The 19,450-nt window shown below is 40.6% G+C and overlaps 1 protein-coding gene across 2 annotated transcripts in view; it reads left to right on the top strand.

The window, feature by feature from the left end:
• The first annotated feature begins 1,007 nt into the window (after positions 1 to 1,007).
• hipk3a (homeodomain interacting protein kinase 3a) overlaps positions 1,008 to 19,450 on the top strand; it is a 42,917-nt gene continuing 24,474 nt past the window's right edge. Inside the window, exons 1-2 of one of the 2 annotated variants that reach the window (XM_060884443.1) lie at positions 1,008 to 1,384; positions 4,050 to 5,097. In XM_060884443.1, coding sequence (XP_060740426.1) covers positions 4,052 to 5,097 — 1,046 coding nt within the window. In that variant the 5' untranslated portion in view covers positions 1,008 to 1,384; positions 4,050 to 4,051. The remainder of the gene's footprint in view (positions 1,385 to 4,049; positions 5,098 to 19,450) is intronic. The other variant, XM_060884442.1, reaches the window with a different exon arrangement.

Below are 19,450 nucleotides of genomic sequence, written 5' to 3'. Positions count from 1 at the left end.
ATTTTAACTGCTGTTAGAGAAAGTTTCCCAGATAATCAGCATGAGTTTTTCATGAGTGTCTGTAACTTAGCCAACAGTTTTACAGCCTGTTCACTGACAACACCTGCTCAGAAAAAGTAGTCTAGGTCAGTGGTTCTCAAACTGGGGGCCCTGAGATGGTGCCAGGGGGCCCCGGTTTACTGACAACACCTGCTCAGAACAAGTAGTCTATGTCAGTTGTTCTCAAACTGGGGGACCTGAGATGGTGCCAGGGGGCCCTGGTTCACTGACAACACCTGCTCAGAATAAGTAGTCTAGGCCAGTGGTTCTCAAACGGGGCCCTGAGATGGTGCCGGGGGCCCCCGGTTTACTGACAACACCTGCTCAGAATATGTAGTCTAGGCCAGTGGTTCTCAAACTGGGGGCCTTGAGATGGTGCCAGGGGGCCCTGGTTCACTGACAACACCTGCGCAGAACAAGCAGGCTTGGTTTTAGTGCTTCCACATTGTAATGCTGATGCAAAGGGTATTTTCGATGGTCGGTTTGAACAAAACCTCAACACGAAACAACTTGTCTGTGGACGGGACATTGTCCTCAGTCATGACCCTAAAAATGGCTGGGCTTGAGCTGAACTGTTTTAAATGGGAGCAACATTACAAATGATAAAGGAGTCCAAAAAAAGCAACAAACACTTATAATAAACAACACCAGTCATAATCAATCTCTCTCTCTCTCTCTCTCTCTCTCTCTCTCTCTCTCTCTCTCTCTCTCTCTCTCTCACACACACACTCAAACACTCACACACATTAATAAATGTAAATGGAATAAATACTTTGTATTTGGTTAAATTGTGTTCAGTGATCCTTACCAAACACAACAACACCCCCATTTGTTGTGTGTTTTTTTTTTTTTCCAACAAATTCAACCGATTCTGTTTCTAATTCTGATTCCGTTCAGAATTAGAAAGAAGTTACTTCCGCCTCCAGCGATGACGCGAAGACCGACGAAGAAGAGGAAGGAGCTGATTGTGGAGCAGCAGCTCGCGCCTTGGTAAGTTACAGCAAAGTGCGCGAGGCAGGAAAGCAGAAGGTTCTCGGCGGAGGGATTTTCGGTGTTTTAAAACGTTTCCCGTCTCGAAATGGGGAGAAAAACTTGCTCTAGTTGACGAGGAGATTCTTAATTTCACCGTGGACTTATTCGGGTTTGAGTGAATGGCTTAACGGGCGAGTTGTGAGCAGTTCAACATGAGGGACATGACGGTGTTTTTAACCAACAACAACAGCAGCAGCAGCAGCAGCAGGAGGACAAGATGGCAGCTTATAACGAGTGTTGAGAGGCTGCTGAGGGTTCAATATTAGACCCCGAACATGTCTCTGTTGTCCTACTACCGTCGCTGGCTGTGAAGGTACGTCGACAAACTCGTTTCTGATGGATTATTTACCTGGTTAAAACGGCTAGTTTAGTAGTTTAGTAGTAGTTTGGGCTAGTCAACAGTTGGTGGCGCGTGCATGGGGGAAAAAGTTGGTTCACCATGGTGACCAAAAAGTTGGGTTTATTTACTATCCTGACTTTTTATTATTATTATTATTATTTTTACTTTATATTAGCAAACTTGAATTGGTTTCGGAATAAAAATATTAGACTGTTTAGCCAAGATGTAATGTTTTTAGTCAAGCCCTTAGACTGAAGACTAGTTAACTGTTAACTTGGTCAAAATTTGTAAAAAAAAAAAAAAACAATATATAATTTCACAAATTTTTATATTAATATTTTTTAATTTTAAATGTTATTTTTTTGTCTTCCTTGAAAATAAAAATAGGAAATATTATCAATAGTATAAACACTTTCATAGGTTTAATGAGTTTTTATCAACATGAGCTCATGGTCTCTTTATTTTAATTCCAGCTTTTCTTCATATACTAACTGTTTTTTTTCCCTTTCCAAAAATCCAAAGTTTTTTTTTTTTGCTTTCCTATATTAAGTCTCTAGTATTAACCTGTTGCATTTATGTTGAGATGTGAATTGCACTTAAGTTTTTTTTTGTTTTTTTCCTGTTGTGCTTTCAGAAGTGAAAAGATTTCTGATAAACATTCAGGGAAATTTGCTTAATCTGTGACTTCGTAGTGTGTTAAATAGTTGGTTAGAGAATTTCCTAAATCTAAGTTCACACCGGAATTAGTTCAGTGTGTTAAGAAACAAACAAAACAAATAATCTCAACCTCTTTGTTGTTGCTGAGACACCACAGATAAAGTCAGGTGTTCATTATGAAATAACTAGTTTAAATCACCTCTGAACCAGATATCCAGAGCACAATCTCTTTTCATGCTATCTTTTTTTGGCTTGTTTTTGTTTTTTTCAGCTTGTGGCTTACTTAAATTGCTTATGTACCAAAAAAGAAAAGGAACTGCAGAGACCTAAAGCACAAGCATGTCTGCTGCACTTCCGATTCAGGTCGATTCAGATTCGAACCGCTTTCACACCGAGCTTTCAGAAAGCACTTCACTTGCGCGCACTCAGGTGATTTGGTCCATACCTGTGTGAGATCTGCTTACAGAATAAACACAGTGTATGTGAAAGCACCTTTAAATGTGTTCGTCTGTACTTGGATCAGATATTTGTAATTTGTTTGTCTGTAATTGGGTGTGATTCAGAGAATCAGAATCAGGTTTATTGGCCAAGTGTGTTTATTGGCACAAGGAATTTGGTTCCAGCTGTTTGTGATTCTCAAAAGTACAGATGTAAATAAAGTGATACTACACAAGACAAGATAATACAGACTACAAGACAATGCAGACGATGTGATACGATATAGACAGTATGAGTATTAAATATGAATACAGAATGTCCAGTGTGGTGTAACTAAGAATTCAGATCACTGTGAAATGACAAAAGTTTATAAATTGCAAAGTTATACATTTCTACTCATTGTGTGTGAGTTTAACCAAGCTGTAACTATCCGTCTGCAATAATTGTTGTTTTTGTTATTACCAAGCAGCATTTACGAAACCTTTGTGTGATCCTAGTGCTGGAACGACACGAATTGGCATTTAAATAGCACTGTTGCATTAACGATCAGCAGTGTACTGTTTGTCCAATCAGGAAACATCACTGAAGTTGTTGTGCTTACAGAAGACCGAACCATGTAACAAAAGGTGGAAGCAAAGCACTTTGTTTACTAACTCTTTCTGACCCCGAGGGTGAAATTCTCACTCATTAAGCTTGCTTTTGGTTGACGGGCCGACACGGCTTCTGGTAATTTCCCGTTGTTTACGTTAAACAGCTGCGGCATCAACAGGTGTCTTTCTCGACTCTGCTCCCCTCCTCCTCCTCCTCCTCCTCCTGCTGCTCTTAAACCCTGGTGGTTGTGAACTCTGAGATCGGTGAGAGGCCACCTGTCTATGGCAGCAGTTGAACAGAGATGCTTGTAACTCAATACGTTTAGCTGTAGGCTTTTCAGCAGAGACAAGTTGCCCTGGCTTCAGAAAAGACCCATTAACATGTGCTCAAGCTCTCTGTCCACACAATTTAACTGACCTGGCTTTGTCTTACAGTTATTCAAAGATCTTTCAGGTGTGTCCAGAATCAAGTTGTTACCAGTCCACTCGTGCCTGCTAGCCCTTATTTAAAAAGAAAAAAAAAACACCACCACAAAAACATCATGCCTGCTTTAGCTTTCCTTTAAATTCTCAGACATGCCTTTGAATTTCATAACCACCCTGTTCATGTTGCTGAGACGTTGTGTCTGTGTTCTCCTGTCCAGACTTGTGCCATATGTTGTGCTAGCATAAGAAGCTCTTGTGGGTAACTTAGCGTGTCTAATCCCTATCAGCTAGGGATGTCAGTTAATCAGTTAATTGCTCTGGATGCAAATGTTTGTCATGCATATTAATTCTAATTCATTTTTTAGATCTCAAAGGTATAATTTGCAACACATTTTTTATTTATTTTTATTTATTTTTGATAGAAGTTTATTCTGTGAGCCAGGACCTCTGTTTGGTGGTGCAGTATAATCACGATAATATTTTCTGGTTTTAAAGTCATCTGTTTCTCTTTTTTTTTTTTTTTTAAGGTATGGCCTCACAGGTTTTGGTCTGCCCACCACATGCGCATCAGCCCCAGACAAGTGCCTTTATCAGCGTGAGGAAAGTGGAGGCCTTTGAGAAGCCTCCTCGCACCTACGTGGTCGGCGTAAACTTGGGCATCGCGCATCCAACCAATATAGCCACTCACTCATCTTTAAAGACACACGCACAGGAGGGCGAGGGATATTCGTTACAGACTGCGGCTCCCGGAGAGCCGCACAGAGGGATTTTTTCCTCCTACAGGTGTGTAGGAGAGGAAGAGGAGGTAGAGGAAGAGGAAAAGGAGAAGGAGAGCAGTGGGACGTTTGACGGATGTGGGTTTGAACGCAAAAAAGACAAGGAGCAGGGCAGCAGCGCAAGGACCATGCAGATTGTAGAGGAACATCCGGCGTTGCCGGCCATGCTGCAAAGCAACGTGGGCAGCACGGTGCCCTCCAATCAGAACGTGGCTGGCACAGGGGGTGCGGCCAATGATGGGGACTACCAGCTTGTGCAGCATGAGGTTCTGTGCTCTATGAAGAACACGTACGAGGTGCTGGAGTTCCTGGGACGTGGAACGTTCGGCCAGGTTGTGAAGTGTTGGAAGCGTGGCACCAACGACATTGTAGCTGTGAAGATTCTGAAGAATCACCCGTCATATGCGCGCCAGGGTCAGATCGAGGTGGGCATCCTGGCACGTCTGAGCAGCGAGAATGGCAACGAGCACAACCTGGTACGTGCCTTCGAGTGCTTCCAGCACCGCAACCACACGTGCCTGGTGTTCGAGATGCTCGAGCAGAACCTATACGACTTCCTGAAGCAGAACAAGTTCAGCCCGCTGCCACTGAAGGTGATCCGTGCCGTGCTGCAGCAGGTGGCCACGGCGCTCCGTAAGCTCAAGAGCCTCGGATTGATTCATGCCGATCTCAAACCTGAGAACATCATGCTGGTGGATCCGCGCAGGCAGCCGTACCGTGTGAAGGTCATCGACTTTGGCTCGGCCAGCCACGTGTCCAAGGCCGTGTGCTCCACCTACCTGCAGTCGCGCTACTACAGGTCAGACGAGTGTCCTTACCTTGTGTGTGTGTGTGTGTGTGTGTGTGTGTGTGTGTGTGTGTGTGTGTGTGTGAGATTCCACCAATAACTTAGATTGTGTCATAGTTGAAAAGATTCCATAACCAAAATTGTGTAGGAGGTAAACTAGATTTTCGTTCACACCCTTGTGTGTATGAATAAAGAAGCAAAATAAAGGTTAATATTTTTTACCCTTCAAAATTGTTCATTCGGTCGTGACGGGTTCACTGTGTGAGATTTGGCACTGAAGCTACCAGGCTAACGTTTACAAGTAAGACAGAGTCAGACTTATTCTAGTATCTTCAAAACAGATTTAAATGTGCATTTAAATATGTAGCTATATAAATTATGTAGTAGAAAATGAAACCGTTTAACTTCATACATCTATCACCAAAACAGCGTTATTACATTTTTGGGATTAGATTTTCTTTGCTCCAAAATAGTATCAAGACCAAGCAGTGTATATAATATGGATGTTAGATGAAATGGTGTGTATAATTAAATGAACCGGCGCTTTAAGGTACTTACACATTTATGATTCTCGGTCTGTGGTGCTTGAACAACCCACTGCTTCATTGCAGTTCATTTTTCTCTAACCAAAGCTGTTACTTTTTTGTAGTCCAATTTAAGGAAGTTTAACCAAAAGACTTTTCTTTTTTGTAGTTTGCCAAGACAGTTTTGCAACTCTGGTTTGTTCATGCTGCAATTCTGATTTCTGCAACGTTACCTACCTCACTCGACTGTTATGTAGTCACACCCAAAATCTTATGTAACAACCTGAAGCCAAATGTTTGGCGGACTGGAAATGTGCAATACGCTGAAGAACCACAAGACGACGTTATCAATCCGCTCTGGTTGTTTTGTTTGACGCTTTGTTTTGTGTACACACTCAGCGATTTGTTTGCTCGTATGTTTGGTACATTCCTCTCGTTCGGCTTCTCCGTCAAGGTGCCGTGTGTCCGCTCGAGGGCACGTGGTTTCAGCAACCCGTCACTGCATTGTGTACAAAACCAGTAACGGGATTAAATAAGCAGTCTGACATGGGATGTGTTAGCCAGAGAAGTTTAGATAAGCTCAATTAAATTGTCTTGTTTCTGTGTCAGTTCAGCTCGGAGTTGAGAATACATCCTAAAAATTAACATCGAAGAGGAAACGTCGCACCATGCAACCAAACTTTGGCTATCGACTTGCTGACTTTGTGTCTTGAACGAGATTTGCATAGACGATAGACACGTTTGGTTAAAAATAAACGAATAAATTACAAAAAAGTCTGCCTGTTATTTGGAATTTAGCCTGTATGTCATTGTGATTGATAGTTAGCTAGCGCTAGTTGTACTACTTATTTGTTTTTATTTTTTTGACTTTTCAGGTCACTTAAACATGTCAGGACACTCTGCTTATGAATTCATGATTTGTCCTGAATGATTCTTTGTATATTGAGATACAAAATATTGCAGTGAATCATTTCGGTTCTCTGAAGTCTCAGTATTTCTGTTTCACTATTATAACTGACTGTTCTTACACACAGCCTTGTTTCATTGTGTGCTGCACAATCAGCATCATGACGTGTATTGTATGTGAGTCTGTTAATACAGTCTGTTATTTGTTTATGCCACTAATAAAGATTCAGATAATGTTAATAATAGAGGAAGGTCACACCATATATTATAAACCCTGATTTGTATTTCGAAAAATACATTTTATTGATATTTTACTGGTTTTGTTTATACAAAGTAAACATATCAAGATGTGTCTCGTATCGTGACCTAAGTGTATTGTCTCGTGCCTGCTGATAACACGAGCGTAAGTCCTGATTAAAAGCAACACAGTTCTCACAGAATTCCCCAAACCTTCTGAAGCACGTGTCCACCCAACTCGCCATGTGTCTGTTTAAGACTCAAAAAACGTTGCACGAAGTAGAGATGGTTTCATGCTTCAGGCTGTGCCCTGCTTCGCATACACACACCGACCGTGCAGCGTTTCTCACGACCGTGTGGGATTGTTTGAGTAGACGGTGATCTGGATCACTTCAGCATGAGGTTTCGTTCCCCCAGCACGCCTCAGTGGTGAAGGCCACACAAGCACATTGAGTTCAAAAGTCCCGCTTGCTCCTCTTCGTGTTAGGTCGGCATCGAAAAGAAGGGAATGTCTGAAATGTTTTGAAGAGTTTTAATACTTACAGTTTATATATATTCGCAGGACAACGTGGCAATTCACTATTGATAATGCGAGAATCGTGAGTGTTTTAACAATTTTCTGTTAACAGTCACAATGCGGAAATTGTTTTAATTCAATTTAGCGCTTTAAACAATTCACATTGTCTCAAAGCAGCTTTACAGAAGTATAGAAACATAATATAAACATTTTAAAGTTTAAAATGAATTTATTAAGGAACCAAAGACGTGGAACTCATCCTCATTTGTGTGGCACTGGACAAGAAATAATAGTGTTGTACACATGCTTTTTTCTTATTGTCCATTCCTAGGAAAGAAGGGGAACAAAAACTATAATAGCTATAAATTTCTGTCCCTTCAGCCAAAAGAAACTGCTCCACTCCTCTCTCTTTTCCCCCCGAAGCGATTTATGAGCCATGTATGCTGCATTCGATTCAAGTTCAGACGTAATGCAGAATTTCGTCTTTCCTCAACCCTCGATCTCAATAAGTGACGTCAATCCACGTCAATAGCTGTTTACAACAAAGTAGTCTTCCTAGGCTTCGGGTGAGCTTCAGAATCATTAATAGTCTCCTGTCTACATTAAAAAACAAAAACATGTTGTGTAATATGTCTTTGTTCTTTTCTTTTTTTCCTTCTTCTGTTTTGTATCATATATCGAACTTTAGTAACATGCAGCAATAAGAAACACAGCATCGCTTTCAGATGCAGCTTATCTCCTCTCGTCTGTGCTGCCGATCAGATAAAGCCACGAATGTCTCCACTCGCAAGATATGAAGGCAGATGTGTTGTCCCTGTTGTTTATCACCAGAACATTGCTGTTCAAGAATTCAATAGGTTTGTCAGCTCTGGCTTATCACGGAGCAATACATCAGATTGTGTAATGAGCTTCGTTACAGCCAGTTTTTTATTCCCGACTTTGTTAGCAGGTAATTAATCAATTGCGGCATCGGCCAACTCGTCTTCCGAGCATTTTTCCACCATAATGTGTACACGACTTGCATGTCATTTCTAGCCACGCCCTCTTCCTCCACACCAATTAAGAGAAATGATATCTCTATTATAACGTCTCATATATCGCAGCATTTATTAGCAGGAGTTATTTTTCCCCACTTTCTAACACTATGTGCAACATCAGTGTTTTTTTCTCCCCAAAGTGTTTAAATAGGCCAGAGAACATTATATTGTGTCGCACCGAAGAGAACAGTCGTGACCTTTTTGCAGTTCGTTTATCAGCTGAAACGGATAAAGAAGAACTAGAAGCTTCTCTCAGCGTTTTAAATGGCCTGATCCATGGTTTTGTACTTTGGCACCTGTGAATGTGGCTGTGTGTTTGTACACTGGTCTCCAGAGAGAGACTGTGTGTGTGTGTGTGTGTGCGTGTGCGCTGATTGCACCCTTAGCACAGGACTGAGTCACAGTGACACACATTGAAAGATTTGTAGCTCTCCGTTAATTAACCCGATAGTGAAGCTAGTGCTATTGCTCTCAGTGATCGCTATCTGTGATTAAACACCAGCCCTCGTCTTTCTTTATGCGCTCATTTCATCATGGCCTGATTCTCAGTAATCGTGGTTATTTGTGCTTTTTCTGGAGCAAAGTAAACATGTTTTTGCCTTTGGGGAGGGGAAAAAACAGGGACTTTTTAGTAATCTTTCCCATAGATGAATTCATAGTTCCATTTTTTTTTTTTGCTTGCGCTCTGATGAAAGTTTGCGGTCACTGTTACACCGATGCACTTTTACAAAAATAATACGTACAACTGCCATGCACACAGGAAGCAAATATTCTCGACCATGCAGTTACATATTTTTGGCTGAAGGAGGGCTTTGTTTACGGATGTAGTGAAAAGGCAAGATGTGCAATGGCACGCAAGCGTGTACCGAGTAATGCTGTAGAAACTCTGGATATAAAGTGTTGGGTGTCACTTGTGCAGGCCTTTATTAGCTAATGCTGTGTTCATGGTGCATGGTTACTGTCATTTTCTAAGTTGTATCAGTATTATTTCTCAAACTATGGGGAGAAAACCAAAGCATCTCTTTTTTGTTTGCCCTTTCTGAGCATTTGAAGCTCATTACCGTCTTTAAGCGTACTTTTAAAATCACCGCTCCGAGCGACAACCGTTTCTGTTCCACTATATTGACCTTCAAACTTTTATGCGATACTTTGGACTGAAATCACAACACAGCAACAACAACTGACATTAGCGTGTTGCTTGGCAACAAGCTAGCTTGTTAATGTAAGTGATTACTGTAACGTTAATGATTACCTTCTCAGAACTGTGGTTACTGTGTTCTAATACAATGTTATAGATTTAATCGCTGCGTCTGTATATAAACTGATCTAAAGCCAAGTCTAAAAAAACGTGTTGACACAAGGTGTGACGTCCATGTGCGAATCGAGTCACTCCCGTCTCTGTGATCTATCCCAAGACTCGCTCACTCATCTTCTGTGAATTATTCAGAGTCGTCACTGAATAGCGTTACTCACCAGACACGTCTGTGGAATCTTATTCCACCAGAGTTCGAATGTAAAGCCTTTGTAATGTCAAATGAAAACCTTCAGATTATAAAACGGCAAATACGTTCAAGCTTTTAGCTCTAAAATAGAAGCAATGAAATGTTTGATCAGATTTACAGAATGTACACAGGTGAGTATGCAGACAGTCCTGTAGCTCTGCATCAGCACATAGTGTTCCGTGTCACGCGCAACGCCACCATTAAGGGCTGAGAAAGCGTTAGCCGTTAAGATGGTGGCGGCGGTGGAAGCGAGATAAGTTCTATCTTCGTGTGGTTCAAGCCACTCCCTTCTCTGGGAACTCAAATACTTAACACACCCCCATTACCCTGAGTCAAATGTATGTTCTTGATTTAAAAGCATGTTGTCACAACTCGAGCTGTGCCGACTTGCGTTTAAACTTGTGTACACATTTAGACACCGTGAGCCGCTACAGATCTTGTGGGAAAATCCTGCTTTTGATACAGCTTGTGCATGTGACATGTCATCTGCTTAAACCAGCCATGTAAATAAATATTTAAAAAAAAAAAGTATTAAGATTTTACAGAGGTGATCAGTGTGTTAAAACGCAACTATGAAAATGCAGAACCTTTGTCCTGCACAGTTGACCGTCTGTATGTAAATGGTGTCCTGCAGACAGAGAGGAAAGTGTTACTAGGAGTGTTTCTTTTCTGAAAGAATTTCCCCTTTTTTGCAGATAGTTGAATGTCACAGGTTGGGTTGGTTTCTCTCTTATACACACACACATACGCATGCACATGCATGCAGGCCTGACTGGCTTGAATGTAGGGCATGTGTGTTAGCGCTCTTCCAAGTCATCATGTCATGACAAGCAGAGCGTTCTGTTACAGCAAGCACACAGCAACGCCTCCAGGAAGTGAACCCGATCGTCGCCTTACAGCTTGTGTGTCACACAAAAGGCTTTTTCAGTTCTCACTATTCTCACTGTGGTACTAACCTCTTTTTTTTCTTCTCAGCTATATTATTCAAACACAGCAAACTCTTGCATAGAGATTTGACTAAACTTATAAAGGAGGCAGGCTTATCTTGGGGTCTCAAAATAATTCCTGGTGCAGAAAAGGTTGAGTCCAGACACGAAGGCTTGCCGAGTGCCGCCGTTTGACCGAGTTCTGTCTCAGTCGTCAGTTGTTTTAGATCGGTGTTTGTCAAACAAGGGATTTTTTATAAGCATTGTTAAACAGCTTTTAAACGTGTTCCTGGCCATAAAGAAGAAAGAAAATTTGAACCCAGGATGCCATCCGTTATCTGGCTTTATCGTCCTCTTTTACTGATCTCTCTAGCCCTTGTGTTTAAGTGTGCTTTTACCAAAATAAGCAGCCTACATTATTCAGCATGTTTCTCAGGTGAACATGTGTAAGTTTCCGTGTAAACTAAGGTGACTCCTTTAGTATCACTTGTTTCAGACGTTATATCTCTTCCTAATATAATAATAAAACCGGTCATTTTTAGCGTAGCACTTCCTCCTTCGTGTGCCTAATTATGTAATTTATCTTATTTTTATTTTAGATTTTACATGTAAGCTAGAGATCAGATCAGAAATGTCAAGTGTAAACCACGTAGTGTCTGTGCTCACGGCTCTGACGTACCGACAAACATCACTCCGATGAGCTTCTTCGTAAGAGCCACACGGAGTCACTGCCTGTAGTCAGACAGGCAGTGTCTGCGCACTAAAGGTCAATGAGCGTCATTATAAAGGTATCAATCTTCTAAAGAAAACGTGAGAGACGAGGACGTCATGTTATAGAAAACTAACGGACGACCGGTGGTGTGATGGTGTCTCAGCGTTTCTTAACAGCACATCCTGGAGTGTTTTATTTCTCTTACTTCTTAATAACAGCACATCATGGAGTGTTTTATTTCACTTACACCACAGCAGGTTGCAACAATTAACAGTTTAAAACCATATCAAACATCACCAGCTCTCTCTTTTCCCCCCTTCTTTCTAAGTTGAGAAAAAAAAAGATTTTACATCGTTCCTTATCTTGAACAAAGCTTATCGGTGACTCCTTCCATAAACGCTACATAAACACACAGCAAAGAAATTATCAACAGCTTGTATAATCGTTACGTGGTATGTGCACTAGAAGTCCCCGTGTAGGAGGTTTGTATTGAAATTATAGCATATATAAAATTAGATGTTCAAGAACCCGAATCACCTCCTGACCTATAAGACTGGAGAACTCGACAGCACCTGGGTTTATTCGTACTTGAATGAAACAAACCCATACACGCATAAATACAGCTAACGATTACATAAGCAGGCACGCTGAAAATGTAGTCGTCTTTGTGCATGCTGTGTACATGTTAGCAGTGGCAGGGTGTGCTAATTGTGGTATTGTTACATTAATGATGAAATGGCTCACAAGAGTACATTTAGCTGTACTTCTGCTTTGGGGTTTAGGACGGTCACAAAACAGACGCTCGAGCTTTGGAGACGAGCACATGCAAGGAACATTACACTTATCAATCGATCAAGCAAAATATCACACCATGGCTGATAATAGCATAGACAGTTTTTAGCTTTTTTTTTTTTTTTTTTTTTTTTTTCGTTCATGTACATTAGAGTACATTTTACCCCCCCACCCCCATGCAATCTCAAATGATTAACAGTTGCTAGTGTTGAATAAAAAAAAAAGCAAGGGAAGAAGGAGTATACAGTTTCCGATACTCAAGAATGTTCATAATTGAATTATGTTAAATTAGTCGGAGCTGCTGCGTTTCTCAGGAGTTTTCGCACCTTTGCTCTCAGTCCGAAGCTTTAGAGTGATAGAACCGCAGACTGTAGCTTTCATAATCATCATACACCTTTAACCCCCTTTTGTCACCGGATTGTAACCACGTCTTTGTTCACCTCAGAGTCTCCACGATTGCTGTGTATACATGTGAAATTTCAAAACGAGTCAACTTTTATCTTCGGCTCCACCATCGCTAACAGCTCCAGGTTGGGAAGCTTTCTGCTTAGACCAGTCTGCATAAACAGGACTGAAACCGTAAGAAAGCTGATATTCATGAGACTTTGAGGTTGTGTAACCTGCCACTTACATTTACTGGAGCAGCGAGTGACCAACGGATCGAGTGTACTGCTGTGGATAAGTGTCCCATAACCTGCAGCGTGTGTGTTCAGAGGCACGGGGAATATTTGGCTGTCGGATAAACATGTACCTATATAACACAACACGACACTCATCATGTACTGCGTAGTTAATACAATCCTATTTACTTACTGTTGCGTCTAAATCCGAACCACACTGATTGGATCTCTAGCATTTTAAAGCCTTATTATAACAATGTACTGAAGCATACGATTTATACAGATAAGTGCAAAAGTTTGCACACCCCATGGACCAATTTAAACCGTACCAGCTAGCTAACATAATTGTGGGGTGGTGTACGATTTGGACCACTAAACAAATTCAACAATTATTTGTGTTTAGAACCCTCTCTAAATTCATTATGTCTCCTGTGTAGATCTCCTCAGGTGTAGTATTTGCCTGGTCAACTCCTCTAACATTCATTTTCTGCTAATTTTGGTTTGTTTTGAATGTGCGCCACTTGTCGCAGAGGATCAAACTCTTATGGTTTAATCAAAGCAGGTATTTAGATCATCCAGAAAATGACAATTTCAGCCAAAGCAGACGTCATTAACAAAGTCTCCACTGCAAAAAGCAGAGGGGAAAGGAAGTAGGTGTTGAAGTGTGAATTTTGCAAACTTCAGTCTTGAAAGCCAACAGAAAACAAACTGGTTGGAATGTTGTCTTTTGGTTTATTAGAAAATTGGAAGAGCTGCTTTATTGTGTTGTAGCGATTTCACCATAATGTCTGAGGGGAAAAAACATCTGTCTGTTGCATGCGAAGGTTCTTTGGTGTAAAATTCTGTGTCTTTCTGCCTGATATTGTTTTGATGTTTGCAGTAATATATTGGTATAATTCGCATGGATTTTATTTTGTTGTAGAAAAATCAGAGTATAGGGCGAAGACAAGGATGTAAACATGTGGACTAAACTGTATTAAAGTCCTTCGCGTGATTCAGCATGTTTTTTGCAACAAGATGTTAAGCCAAAATCACCAGCACTTAATGTTTTGTCTCTTATATCATGCCGCTGATAGCGTTGTGCAGCAACAGCTCTTTTTTGTTTTGTTTTTCCTTGTCCCTCATAAGTCATTTACCGCCTCTCCACACAGCAGCTGTTTATTCTGATATGGAAGTTCAAAGTCTTTGCTTGCTGCTATAAAGTTTTGCAAAGAGTGTTTTAAAATAACGCTACAGGGGTAAAGCTGGCACATGTTGGCATAGTGACTAGAAAACTGTGCAAAGTTTCCTAAACCCTGACAAATCTCACAGATGACAGATTCAAACTCTTTGGCCAACTCTGTTTTAGAACGCCTTGTGACTTGTCATGCGAATCCCCAGGATTATTCACGACAGTAGACGAGGGCCGTACATATGGCACGAAATGCAATTCTTTCTTTAAAAAAAAAAAAAAGCTATTTCTTTAGATTTTTAATTCCTGTTGGTGTTGCTGCCCTCATTTAAGCCATATGACTCTGCACGTATTAATCATCGGGTAAATAATCCGTTACGTAATACCTTTTAATATGATTACTATCAGCTGTATAACAGCGATTACTGTCACCTAACAAATGCCGACACGTCCACGTGACTCCTGCGAACATCTATTCGTCGCTTCACATTTTGCAGACAAGTGCATAGAGTTGCTCACAAGCCCTGAGACACATCACTGCACCAGAGGAACGCGGCCTTATTTTGATCAAATTGATCAAAACATGGCACGGAATAGTTACTCTGCTCTGGCAGGAATACTTTAACAGTAAAACATCTTTTAAATACATTCAAGCATCCTGCAAATGATGTAAAGATCTTCACAGTATGAAAATCTAATACATGGATATCTGGGTGTACCTATATTCACTTGAAGACTTTCACTCCTATGCGAGCGACACTGTATTTTGTGTCACACTCGAGGTCTCTCTGCGGAATTTCGGACATCTTCGGGCTGACGAGCGTCCGCTCAGATTCCTTTCCTTGTGTGGGTTTCTTTCAGGATGATAATGCTTCCAGACCTCATTATGGAATTCATGGCTGGTAAAAAGCACATGGTATGAATGTGCAGTCCCCCGGCATTATGGCGAGAGAGAGAAAGCATTTCAGGTCGTTAGATTACTCACAGACGATCCACAGGAAAACCGATTTGCGTCGACAAAGCCATTGTTTTTCTACGGAGACAGTGGTGTTGTTTTAGCTTCAGGCAATTCCACAGCCCTTATACACTATATGGTCTAAAGTTTGAGGAACCCAGGATGTAATTCTTCCTCAAATGTTGGAAGCACAAATAGAGTGCTTGATATCCCTTTAATGCCTTGCTGGAAAGTTCTCAGCACTCAGCGGTGCTTTAATGCATTACTCATCAACTTGCTGTGGCTTTGGAGATAAACTGCAAGCGTGAATGTATCGTTATCTGACTGTGTAGAAGTGTGTGTGTGTTCATACATCACATTTTACTCTAAATGCTATTATAAGAATCTGGGCTGCTGTTATGAGAATCAAATCCTATGTGCTTGAATCGGACACGTGGTTTTAAAGTCCGATTCTTTGCTGAAATGTAGCTAGAATAAAGTAGCGATTCTTCGCTCGAACGAAACGAAAGCATCGGATGTTACCATATTTTTCTGAAGTTCAGTGTTTTGTTGTTGGGGCATCCTGGTGCACAGCTTCTCGTATTCTCCTTATAACTGTTTGAAACTGAAGCTCGGTCCACTTAATCTTTCCATGACGGCTTAGCGTAGCGTCGGAATTAGGGCTAAGATAGTGTTACAGGATTTCCCTCACGCAGGATGTTTAGGTTCGTCTTCTGTGCTACTGAAGGTCTATTTGGAGCACTGTTTACCGTGTTAGATTTTCTGCTGGGTCTTAATGGTACATCCTCAACGTGGACAGAGATACAGCGTGTACCAAGCTTTTGAATTAAGGATGGTTTTGTATTGAATTTACATACATTGTATTAAAGTTTGTACGCTGCGACGATGATGATGATGATGATATTCAAACGACTAATGGACGTGTGCTTCATCTGAAACACCTCTCAGAACACTTCGCTCAAAAAATTAAGCGTAGTAAACGAGAATTTTGTAGCTTACTTACGCCAGTGTACTTCAGTGCTACATGTGCACAATTATTAAATGTAAGATCCTATTCTTCATCTCTCTCTCTCTCTCTCTAAGTTCCTGACTCATCTGAGTAGAGCTAGTTAAACATATTTTGTTCTAAATTGATTATCTCAAGTTATACTCCTCGATCTAATAGTAACTATGGAGATTGCTTTCCCACGATACACAATAATCAACTTCAGTTTAAAACAGTATAAACAAGGGAGTTTTTAAAGATTAGTCGGGACAGTTGGTTATTTCAGCGTGTAAAGTATCATGACTGTGACGAGGAGGACCAAACCAGGAGGGGTTTGAGTGCGCTTACTGAGCAAACAGTTCACACCTCTGCGCAAAAACGCATGTATAACGCAGAGATAAAACGGAAACTAAAGCTCTTTTTATTGTAAAACACTATCCGTTAGGGCTGGGCGATAAAGCGATAACGATATGTATCACGATAGACACGTGATCGATATCAATAAAAAACGTGTTTGATAAAACGTTCGATATTTTTTATACTTCGTCGGAAGAAAAGAGGTTGTGAAGAAAGTTTGGTTGCGTTAACGAAGGCACTCACTCTCTGGTAACCTAGCAACGTAGGGAGTGACACGCTAACAGCCAATCCTGCAACAGTATCAAGTTTGGTTGCGCCATATCGTTGTCTCGTGCTGGTCTGCTGGATTCCTCTTCAGTAACCGGCGACTGATAAGCAGAAAATGAGTGCAATAAAAAAGTGAATAGTTCAACTTCAAGTATGATTAGAGTAAGAATAACTTGGAGTTACTTTTTTATATTTCTGCAGGTTTTATATTTCAAACGATGTTACTGTACTGTATCAGGTTTGTTTTTATATTACAGATGTATCTCAGTCTACCTCAGTTTTATTTGTTTACAAAACATTATTTTAAATGGGTCATTAAAAAATATCAATAATTATCAATATCGACCGATATGAAACACTGATATCGTGATACAGTTTTCAGCCATATTTCATTGTGTCCTCCACAATGAAATTAGACTACCTTAAACAGGTTTCCTTTCCAGCAAGGAAAGTTGTCTGAGATCTGCAAAGTACTGTCTACTCAACACTACCTGCTGTTAGACAGCAATCTGAACTTTTTTTTTCCTCCTTTAAGTCTTGTGACTATCGTGGTATGAAATGCTCGCTCGAGCTTTATACAGGCTTAATGGGAGTGTTAAATTACAAGGTGCTTCGCCATTTTGTGATCAACAGAATATTAAAGTTTGTCAAAACTGCAGAACAGACTTAAAATCGCAGCCGGCTGAAGGTTTTTTCGACACCCCACGCATGCTGAACAGATGAGTTTACTATCTCCTTTGTTTTGGAGCAAGCTTGCGTGCTTGTGTTTATCTCAGCAGCGCTGCCCGAAGCCGTTAGCCTGGATATGTTACGGGCTTTTATTATGGGCCCTTCTCCTGATAAGAGTTACTCTTTTGGGAGTCGGTCTTCGGTATCTTAGTGCTCAGAAGCATTCTTAAGTGCTTGACTACACTTCTGATCACTCAGCTGTTTCACATTGAGTAAAAAAAAAATAAAATGGTATCTTTACAAAGAAAGAAAACGCACATCACCTGGAGAGAGAGAACAGTGTTAGGAATAAGAATGGTTTTAAGCGTGAAGAACAAAGCCGAACCATTTTATTCCTTACTTATGTTGAACATCTGTGAATTTGTCACGTTTTTGCACTCCTGGTCTACTCCCGAAAGGAGGGTGTCCTTAAATCACCCCTAGTGAAGATTTCTTTCCGAAATGTTTTTGTGGAAGGTTTTTTCCCCTCATCTTCACAGATTCCCGGATCTGTGGCCGAGAGTCTGGACCGAGTCCGTTACAGTCGAACGGCAGACTTCAAACATGACCCATGAGCTTCAAACAAATCAAATCAAGCAAAAGTCTATTCCATATCTTAGAGAATATTCTTGTTTTAAATGGTAATTGCTAATCCAGCAGTTTGTACAGTGCTTTAGTCAAACAAATGCTGTTTTGTAGTTAATATTTACTTGCATAAGGTCTTAGTAGGAGGATTTTTATTTATTTATTTATTTATTTATTTTTTTTAATAGATTGACAGATGGATAAGCACACTGATTCACTTGCTCACTGATTCACTTGCTCAGTGACTCAATCGGTTTTTTTTTTTTTGACTCACTCATTTTTTGTTTATCTTATGATTTCATGTGACGCAGCTTCTTCAAATTCTTATAGCTGACTTTTTATCTCATTGCCTAGACTTTCAAAATTTACATAATTTAAACAAATAAATACACTGCAGTAACAGTAGACTTTTTGAAAACGAATCACTTTCTTTCTCGGCACATTCAGCAATTTGCCGATGGCTGTCGGATTTAAACTTTAGACGTTATTCAAATCATTATATTCATGAAATTGGATCCAGCATGGAATTTGTTGATTTGTATAAATGTCACTGGCCCCTACATGTTTATGTCTTGTTGTCATGCAATCACGTTCCCATCACTACACGGTGTCCGAGCTCTCAAAAGAGGCGCTGGGGTTAAGTAGAATCGCCGATTTTTGTTCCAGCTATCAGTACATGAGAAGCGTCGAACTTGGATTTAGAAATCAGACGAGTTTGGCAAGCATCAGTAAGTTATTCAGGGGAGCACTGACATGGCTGACATCTAGATAGAAATAAAGCAGCAGAGGTGCACCTGTAAATTTAAATGTCTTCATGTAAATTAAATTACCGCTGTTTTTTGTTCTGGTTGATTTTACTCACTCTTATTCGAAGAGGAGTCTGTTTGCGATGTTGTGAAGTATTGCAGATGTTCCGTTGCGAGATTTCTCCATCTCCAAATGTGTGAATGATGCAGTGGTGAAATGTTGATGGTTTGGCTCAATTTTTTATTTCCTCCTCAGTTTTGTTTCAACCGATCGGTTTGTGCCGAGCTCGCATGCTTTACTGGAAGCATTTGCATCCTCTGTAGATTTAGTGTATTGAAAAAGCATCTTGTCATTGTGCGATTTGCGAAGGCTTAGCTCGATCATGAACACGGACAGTGCTGCAGAAATCCTCGTGCTCTGCTCTGGAAAAAGTTTGCTCGCTGTGTGTCATTTGCTAGAGGTTTTGTAATGAATATGTTGTGACTTGCAAAGGAAATTGTGGTTTTATTAGAATTCTATAACTGCAAGCTTTGCTTTGAGTTTTGTTCAGCATCTTATCTATGGGGTTTTGCTCTTTTCTGCTAAAATGCCCTCCTGTCCCAACTCTCCTAGACACTGCTTTTAATCAAAAACAAATGCTTATTATTGTAAATGCGACAGCAACATTGAATTGTTGCAATGACTCAGGTGTAGAATTCACAGCAGGTTTCTACAGCTTGTTTTACATGCTAAAGCTGTCAAACTTGTCGCTGTCCATCCCGCCATATGGAAACGGGCTTCTCATCCTTACGGTGCAGGAAACCCAAGCCGCCAGTGT

The sequence above is a fragment of the Tachysurus vachellii genome, chromosome 13 (assembly GCF_030014155.1).
Source record: "Tachysurus vachellii isolate PV-2020 chromosome 13, HZAU_Pvac_v1, whole genome shotgun sequence".
Taxonomy (NCBI): domain Eukaryota; kingdom Metazoa; phylum Chordata; class Actinopteri; order Siluriformes; family Bagridae; genus Tachysurus; species Tachysurus vachellii.
This window is presented reverse-complemented; position numbering and strand designations above follow the sequence as displayed.